The sequence below is a fragment of the Epargyreus clarus genome, unplaced genomic scaffold (genome assembly GCF_041222505.1).
Source record: "Epargyreus clarus isolate Ecla_fem2 unplaced genomic scaffold, WU_Ecla_fem_2.2 ptg000026l, whole genome shotgun sequence".
In the NCBI taxonomy this organism is placed as follows: domain Eukaryota; kingdom Metazoa; phylum Arthropoda; class Insecta; order Lepidoptera; family Hesperiidae; genus Epargyreus; species Epargyreus clarus.
The window spans coordinates 17,422,837-17,432,092 of NW_027332233.1; the positions used below are offsets into that span (position 1 = coordinate 17,422,837).

Sequence of the window (9,256 nt, forward strand, 5' to 3'; positions counted from 1 at the left end):
GGTAGTGATAGAATAAATCAGTCTGCCATTCGAGATTTTCGTAACACGACGCGTTTTATTTTCGGCGATCCCTTACAATTGTCTGGTCTTCGAGCCAAATCTGAACTAGTGTTTAGAATGTTTAATTCACCGCCACAACGTGTCGGCAACGCGATAAAATGGCGAATCGGTTAGATTGCGTATCCCTTCAACCGGCCTCTACTCACCTCGACGTAACGGTCCCGCCACGCGGCGCTTGCAGTAATATTACACCGCGGCAGCAGGACACTGAGGAAGTCAAGGTGGAAACAATCTGTAAAGTATCACCTTCAGCACCAGTTCGAAGTGGCAACTCCGTACGAAGCGCGGCGACATCGGGCAGAACAAAGAAATCTACCACGTCGTCATTGACTCGACGGAAACAGTTGGAATTAGATGCCGCGGAAGCTCGGGCCAAAATTCAGCTGGACCTTATTAATAAGCGGCTGGAACTTGAGTTGGCAAGAGAAGCTGAAGATGGTGATGACAGATCCAGTGAGTGCAGCAAACAGCAGTTGGAGAAGGAGGTACATGCAAATGTTGAAAAGTGGTTGGATGAGAGTGAGTCGAGAACGAACCGTCCACGAGAAGCGACAATAGTGCCGGAAGCGGCTGCTGCGGCTCCCGTTAATGCCGTGTCATACCCAGCTGTTCCTGGCAACAGCATAGAACAGCTTGCTTACACCCTACGTGATATGATGGACAACTCGGCATTACAGCGAGAAGAACGTCTTCTTAGTCGGCTTGCAACGCCCCGTGAATTACCTGTTTTCAGTGGAGATTGCATTGAGTGGCTACATTTTAAGTGCGTTTACGAAGAATCCGCTCGGCTATGTAGGTATAATGACTCGGAGAACCTATGGAGATTGCGCCGAGCACTACGAGGCGACGCCAGAGAGGCAGTGACCGACCTACTTATAGGTAACACCCCGCCCGCAGCTGTGATGGAAGCACTGGAGCTACGCTTCGGTAGATCTGATGTCATTATAATGACCATTACAGCGCAACTGAAAAGGTTACCTCCATTGCCTACTAATTATCAACAGGAGTTGATTAATTTTTCTGTGAAAGTTAATAACTGTGTAGCAACAATACGTGCATTAAAACAAGAGGATTATTTACGCAGTCCCGAGCTAGCGACGGCTATTATTACGAAGTTACCAAGCACATTAATTGGAAAATGGACGGATTATGCATATAATAAAATTTTAGACGGCCGCTCAAAGTTGGAACTAATGGCTATGTTTTTAAAAAATGAAGCTGAAATGATGTCAGTTGTCGGCTTAGCAGTGCCGAACGAAGAAAGAAAAATGCGTGAGGCTTCAGAAAAACGCATCATAGAAAAGAGATTTATTAAACGCCCTGTATTCATAACGGCACATGAGAGCGATGAAAAGTGTAAATACTGTCGCAAATCGAAGCACACATTGCCAGAATGCCGTATGTTCAAACGAGCAATGCGCAAAGACAAGTGGCGTTTTGTAAAAAATAGTGGTCTGTGCTTTTGTTGTTTGTTAACACGGCACGATAAGAATACGTGTAAGGCTCCAGTATGCGACATAGATGGCTGCGGTCAACCCCACCATACATTACTCCATTGGACTAAGCCACAGTCAGTCAACGGGACGGAGAACGACCTGGGTGCTCCAGCATCGTCTACGGTGGCTCATGTAGCATCGGACAATAAACATACGGACAAAATAATGCTCAAAGTGGTGTCAGTGCAATTACGCGGACCTAAAGGTGTAGTGAGTGTGTACGCGCTGCTGGACGATGCTGCGACCGTGTCAATGATCGACTCGGAGCTGGCTGACAGCCTGGGCCTCGTTGACCAGCAAGCGAGCGCGATTAAGTTCGTCGATGCGTTCGGTATTGAGGTATTGCTATCAGACGCTCCAAAGGTCAGTGCGCACATTTTTAATAACAACAATTGTCGTGATTGTTATGACATTACATTGCGTAAAGTGTCTAAGTTAAATTTGCCTACTCAAGATCTTTCCATAGTTAATGAAATTAATTGTAAACACTTATTACATGTAAAGGAATATGTATGTAAAGAACGCGTAAAGCCGCTGTTACTTATTGGGGAGGATAACTATCATCTTGTTGCACCACTCGAAATCATACCCGGGAGTAAAAATGAACCGTACGCAACGCGATGTCGGTTAGGCTGGACCATTCATGGTTATTGTGGTCGCACTCACTCATGACTGCGAACGTATTTTTTCTTTGTCACACATAGACGACGATAATGAGTCGGATAATATTAAAAAACTTAATGAACTGATAAGAGATTCATTCGCTTTAGAATCCATAGGAATATCTACCGTACGCCGTGAAAATACGGCTCACTTAAAGGCGATACAAGTTCTAGATGAGACATCGAGGCATCTGGGCGATAGGTGGGAGGTCGGTCTCCCGTTCAAACGCGACAACTTTACTATGCCCGATTCTTATTGCAGTGCAAATTATCGCTTACAGAGTCTGCTTAGGAAATTTCATTCAGATAACGTTTACGCTGAGCGATATAGGCATGAAGTAAACAAGTTGTTCGACAATGGTTATGCTCGCGTGCTAGGGGAAAATGAACCTTGTTCTAACCATACATGGTACATACCACATTTCGGTGTACAAAATATTAATAAACCAGGTAAATTACGGTTAGTTTTTGACGCGGCTTCTAAAGTTGAAGGGGTCTGCTTAAATGATTATTTATGCACTGGTCCGGATTTATACAATTCATTAATGGGTATTATGTTTAGATTTCGCGAAAACGAAATAGTAATTATGGGTGATATTAAAGACATGTTTCTACAAATAAAAATTCGCGCCGAAGATCAAAACGTTCTTAGATTCTTGTGGCAGGAGTCACCGGACTCGCAGATAAAAGCATGTGTAATGCAAAGTTTAATATTCGGTGCAACTTGTTCTCCATTTATAGCACAGTATATACGAAATAAGAACGCATTAAAATATGAGGATTTATATCCCGAGGCCGTTAGCGTCATAATTAATAACCATTATATGGATGATTGTTTATATTCAACCAATGATAAAACAAATGCAATTGAATTAGTTAAACAAATAACGTGCATACATAAGAATGGGGGGTTTGAAATAAGAAACTGGTCAAGTAATAGTCAAGACGTTTTAGCTAGTGTGCCACCTGACGCGCTCACGCACTCCGCGGTACAGTTTAAACACGGAGCGATGAATACAACTGAGCGCACTTTAGGTTTGATGTGGTATCCAGCTGAGGATTGTTTTCGTTTTAATATTAATTTCGATCGTATTCCAACAGAGGTTTTAAATGGTATTGAACCTCCGACGAAGGCAAAAATGTTAAGCATTATAATGTCTATTTATGATATTCATGGTTTCTTATCTCCGTTTATTATTAAAAGTAAAATAATTTTACAAGACGTTCATAGAAGCGGTGTTACTTGGAAATGCCACATCCAACCTAAGGAGTTTGCTTCGTGGTTAAAGTGGCTCAATGAATTAAAGTCAATGAAGGATTTGTGTATTCCTCGTTGGTATTTTAACGCGGGTTTGTGGTCACCATGTTACAGCCCTGATCAGTCAGGTAAATTATTTATAGTTAAAACACAAATGCACGCGTTTTGCGACGCTTCTATTAAAGCGTACGCCGCGGTAATATTTTTCCGTTTTGTTAGGTCGGACGGCCAGGTTAATATTTGTTTTGTGTCGGGCAAAAGCAGAGTCACGCCACTGCGTCCAGTGTCCATACCACGGCTTGAGTTGCAGGGTGCATTGCTGGCGGCGCGGCTGGCCACTGCGGTTCAGAAGGAACATAAAGATATTAAGATTGACGAACGTTTCTTTTGGACTGACTCAAGTACTGTGCTTATGTGGCTTCGAAGTGACCCTCGGACTTTCAAACCGTTTGTAGCACATAGGCTCGGTGAGCTGGACGAGCTCACTACGGTACCTGAATGGAGATATGTGCCATCCAGCTCAAACGTAGCCGACATAGCTACAAAGGAGGATTCGTCACCGTTAGAATACCGTCATCCGTGGTTTCAAGGGCCGGATTTTTTACGCCAACCAGAAAATAACTGGCCTAAGGATTTTAAAAAAGGACACATATCGGACACGGCCGCCTGTGAAGAACGAAGTGTTAACTTAGTTAGTTATCAAGTAACGGAACTTTCTTTTATTAATGAAAATATTTTTTCGTCATGGTTGAGACTTCTCCGTGTCACGGCATTAGTTTTATTATTTGTTAAAAGATGTAGAAAGGATAGGCATGCACGACTAGACGTGCAAATAATGAATGAGGCGGAAAATATTTTAATTAGGAAATCTCAAGTCAAATGTTTTAATAATGAAATTAATTGTTTAAGACAAAACAAACCGTTGATGTCTAATAGCCGTCTATTAAAGTTAACACCATATTTAGATGACTTAGGCCTACTCCGGGTTGGAGGTCGTGCTGATAAAGTTACTGGTGCTCTGCTGTCAACCGTTAGACCTGTAATACTAGACGGCAAGCACAGAATAACTCTCCTGCTTGTGGAGCACTACCACAGGAAAGCAATGCATGGGGCAAATGAATTTGTCGTAAATGAATTACGGCAGCGCTACTGGGTCGTAAAATTACGACCGACCGTGCGTGCAGTGGCTGCTAATTGTTTATTCTGTAGGTATAGGCGGGCACATCCGCGTGCACAGCGTATGGCGGACCTTCCAGCAGCACGCCTACAACACAACAGACGTCCATTTACGTTCACAGGAGTAGATTTCTTCGGACCTTTAGAGGTTACTGTAGGGAGGAAACGCGAAAAGAGATACGGTGTACTCTTTACATGCTTGACGGTGCGTGCAATTCATATCGAAATAACGGATAGCTTAAGTACAGATGCAACTATTATGGCACTTAGACGCATGATAAGCCGCAGAGGAACTCCAAGCATTATCTACTCCGACAACGGCACAAATTTTAGAGGCGCTGATGCGGAGTTAAAACGGAGCCTTTTTGAACTGAACTCTGATAAATTGGTTAGTGACGGTTTAGTTAGGGGTATACAATGGCAGTTCATACCACCCGGTGCACCCGAAATGGGCGGAGCGTGGGAGAGGATGATCCGCACAGTAAAAACCGCGCTCAAGGTTGTTCTTAAAGAACGTGCTCCGCGTCCCGAGACCCTGTTAACCTTACTCATGGAAGTGGAGGCTTTGGTTAATAGTCGCCCTATAACGCATGTTTCAACCGATCCCAATTATCCGGAGGCGCTTACGCCAAATCACTTTTTATTAGGAACGTCATGCAATAGTCCACCGTTAGGTAAATATGATAATTCTGATCTTTGCCTTAGGAAACAATGGCGAATAGCACAACGATTAGCTGATATGTTCTGGGGCCGTTGGATAAAAGAATATTTACCTACTCTTTTACCGCGACAAAAATGGACAAATGAGGAACGTTCATTCCAAGTAGGTGATTTTGTTATTTTAGTCGAGACCAATTTGGAACGAGGTTCATGGCGTCATGGGGTAGTGAGTGCGGTGCATCCTGGCCATGATGGTCGCGTACGCGTGGTGGAAGTTCGAACCCGTACGGGAATATTACGTCGGCCGGTTACGCGCGTCGCTTTGTTGTCACCAGTGGAATGTAGTGCTGGCTAGCCAGCACTAGGGGGCGGTATTGTAGGCGACACGCGCGTCCATTGCGTACATATTCCTAAATCGATTTCTTGATTTCGTTGCTTTTGGATTTACAACATTTAAAATAATAATTATATGTAAAAATAACCGTTAAACAATGTCGGTACCTAAAGATTTTTTTATATTTTTCACAATTGTTAAAATTTAGGGTAGTGATAGAATAAATCAGTCTGCCATTCGAGATTTTCGTAACACGACGCGTTTTATTTTCGGCGATCCCTTACAGTAGTTCTTTTCTGATGTTTGCATAAAAAAATGTATTTTTTATATCTACTCCAAAACGCTGCTTGGGAAATATTTCAAGGTTTGCAAAAATAGGTATATTATACGATACAATACGTTACGTTTCGCGTTGTGTCGTGTCGGAGGGTATCGTAATATTTTTTGTTTTACATCAAAAAGGTTTAACTATTTACGTGCGTATATAAGTTTTGTACATAAGTTTTTCATGATTTTCAACATGGAAATTTTATTTGGAATCGTTTAATTATTCTTCGTTGAAATCGTCAACCACAAGTAATATAGTGGCAACACTAGCAAATAGTACACTACGCGTGCGGTGTGTTCGCAGCTGCTGGGCACGCCGAGCCCGGTGCTGCTGCACTGCCCGGGCGCGGGGGGCGCGGGGGGCGGGGCGCGGCCGGCGCTGCACGCGGCGGCGGAGCTGGCGCACGCGCCCGCGCGCCGCTACAACGCGCTCTTCTTCAACCACTTCGTCGTCGCGCTGCGCCCCATCGCCGTCCGCCTCGAGGAGAGGTCACATCACCTTATATTGTTATTGCTTCAATATCACATACTCTATTATCACGATTACATATACGTTTTAACTTATAAATATTTTTTACACCCTTTAACTGTAGTAATTAAATAATGCGTTGCAACGCTGAAGGTCTATGTCAGTGTTCATTCGCCTGAACTCTTTTGTTATTTCCTCGGGGCACAGTTTCTCGAATGAGAATTATTTATATCATGGTTCATCATGTTAAAGTTTCTGAGAGCATTGAGATTTTTAAGAACTACTTTTCTTTGTACTACTCGGAGAGTCTATACGAAAGTCCATTACTGTCAGGTACATTCAATAATAATTGTAATATAGGGATGATTCGATAATGGGAGTCCTCGCTCCACATATAAGCCGTTAAGGTGATGTTGAATGTTGTTGCGCGTGGGCAGGCTGATCCTGCTGCTGTGGGCGTGGGCGCTGGCGGAGCGCGAGTGGGAGGCGGACGAGGCGGCGGAGGACGAGGCCGGCGCCGCGCCCGCGCCCGCGCCCGCCGCCGCCACCAGATACTACTTCGCGCTGCTCAAGATCATCCCCTCGCAGGTCAACTTAATGTCTATTTTAATATTCGATGTGCAATTCTATTCTTTAGGAATCGTTAATTTTCTATTGCAAGATAGCTGTCCATCTCACGCGTAACCTATTAGAAAAATTTAAAGGTTAACCTTACCTAGCTGTTATTGCAAGTTATCGTTACAGAATATTCTTTTTTTCCAGAATTTGCAAAATGTAAAGTGCGATAAGGTCAGATCAGTTGATGTGTCGTAGGCTAGATGGGTTTTTGCCACACGACGCGTACGATGAGTCATTTGCACAACACGCTCAAAATATTTAAATGTATTCAAAAGATCTAGATTTTAAGCAAGTTACTATGCTATTTTAATGTAGTATACCGTAGTTCATTCCTCTGTGATTTATTATAAACCCAACGCCCTATGCCCATATCCTGACCTGACCTCCGCTCAGATGAAATTTGGTAGTTATGTATTTCATTCTCATAATATAAATATACAAAAAGAAGAAGTATTTAGTTTAAGCATGACTTGCCTGTATAAATTCATTTCAATAAATAATTTATATAGTTGGTTATATTATAACCAACGATATTGTATATCATCATTTAGTTATTGGTACGCATGCTTGTTAACATTATATTCCATTATAAATTACATATGGAAAAAACGTAACAGCTTATATATTTATCTGTACTTCTTGGTTCTTGTGTATTTAGGCATATACGTGATTATAATATTCTTCATAATTAACGAAACGATTATTCATTATTACCGAATTTATTAGAAATTTAAACTATACTACTACGTTACTATAACGTGTTTACAATAATATAATTTCGATTTTATAACACTCATGAGTTGAATGTGTGTCATGCACGGAGTGTGTCAATAGCAGTAGGCTCATTTGGCGCCAAGTGAAACACGGTGACATATGAATGAATAGGCAATATACTCGAGATGTGTGTGCGCGCGCAGATCCGTCTGTCGATGTTCACGGCGAGCAAGCTGGAGGGCGGGCTGGGCGCGCTGAAGCGGCGGCTGGGCCTGACGCTCATCCGCTTCGAGGACGCGGCCGTCGAGCTCGAGCCCTTCCAGCGCGCGCACGCCTTCGACACGCCCGCCGCGCTCGCGCGACAGATGCTGCACCACTTCAAGGACGTGAGCGACTTTTACTTTGCACATTCTTAAAATCAAGGGACTAACGATCGTTTTTCATATTCAATGTATCCAATTTTTACCTACAAAAAATAGAAGTTTGACAATGTTTAGTATGAAGAAATTATCGAATGTCGGTCGATCTTTAGTTGGCAAACCTTTGTACAGATTGGTGTATATTAATAACATGTGTCAATCAATAAAACGCTTTTTGATTAATTTACAGGTCAAATTTACTGGTCCGGTGAATATTATGAACACTTCAATCCATTAAATATTTTGATTTTGTCGCAGGAGTTGAAATGGCAGGCGGCGAAGATCCTGGGCTCGGTGGACTTCCTAGGCAACCCGCTAGGATTTGTGGCGGACGTATCAGAGGGTGTATCGGGGCTACTGTTGGAGGGAAACGTGGCTGCACTGCTTAAGAATGTCACGCATGGCATCTCTAACTCCGCTGCCAAGGTCACGGGTAAGTGTATGAATATAACATCGTTTGCTTTTATAAACACTTTTTTGTTTACTCATTTTTATAAAAATGCATAAAATAAAAATGTTTTTAAATGGTATTTCATTTTTAATATTCTTGGAGGCGCCCGAAAATAATGACGAGAATATTTTATAAAACCAACAGATTAAAAATCGACACCATAAAGTTGGTTCATAAATGGTTATACAGAAAAATAAATTGGTATAAGTATCGTATTGATTGAGGAAACTTAAGGTATTGTCTTAATACGTTATGTCACATGTCTTTTCATATGATTTACCTTTAAATTGCAATTTTACTTATTTCTATTTTTGTTATATAATTCATATAGCATACAACTATAATATGTTACAATCGTCGCAGAGTCGCTGGGCGACGGGCTGGAGCGCGTGGTGGGCGACGAGGCGCACGAGGAGACGCGGCGCCGCATCCGCTCCGCCGCCGCCGGCGCGCACCTCGCCGCCGGCCTGCGCGGCCTCGGCCTCGGCCTGCTCGGTCTGACATTTACTTTAATACCAGTGCAATCAACACGTTATCAAACAAATAATCCTTTGAGGTTCGACTCCGGCGGCACCACCGCTACACCTATGCCTCATAACAGCAGTGTTTGAC

At 42.9% G+C, this 9,256-nt stretch overlaps 2 protein-coding genes across 2 annotated transcripts in view; both read left to right on the forward strand.

The window, feature by feature from the left end:
- Vps13D (vacuolar protein sorting 13D) overlaps positions 1–9,256 on the forward strand; it is a 49,458-nt gene that overhangs the window by 35,419 nt on the left and 4,783 nt on the right. Inside the window, 5 exon segments of the mRNA XM_073087519.1 lie at positions 6,278–6,462; positions 6,880–7,030; positions 7,978–8,160; positions 8,452–8,626; positions 9,008–9,139. Coding sequence (XP_072943620.1) covers positions 6,278–6,462; positions 6,880–7,030; positions 7,978–8,160; positions 8,452–8,626; positions 9,008–9,139 — 826 coding nt within the window.
- Positions 159–2,419, forward strand: LOC140753004 (uncharacterized). Its single transcript, XM_073087351.1, has one exon. The coding sequence runs from the start codon at positions 159–161 to the stop codon at positions 2,226–2,228; it is 2,070 nt and encodes a 689-aa protein (XP_072943452.1). The 3' UTR covers positions 2,229–2,419.

Bases quoted from the DNA above. Each gene is read 5' to 3' on its own strand.
- LOC140753004 (XM_073087351.1), top strand. From the start codon at position 159: ATGGCGAATCGGTTAGATTGCGTATCCCTTCAACCGGCCTCTACTCAC.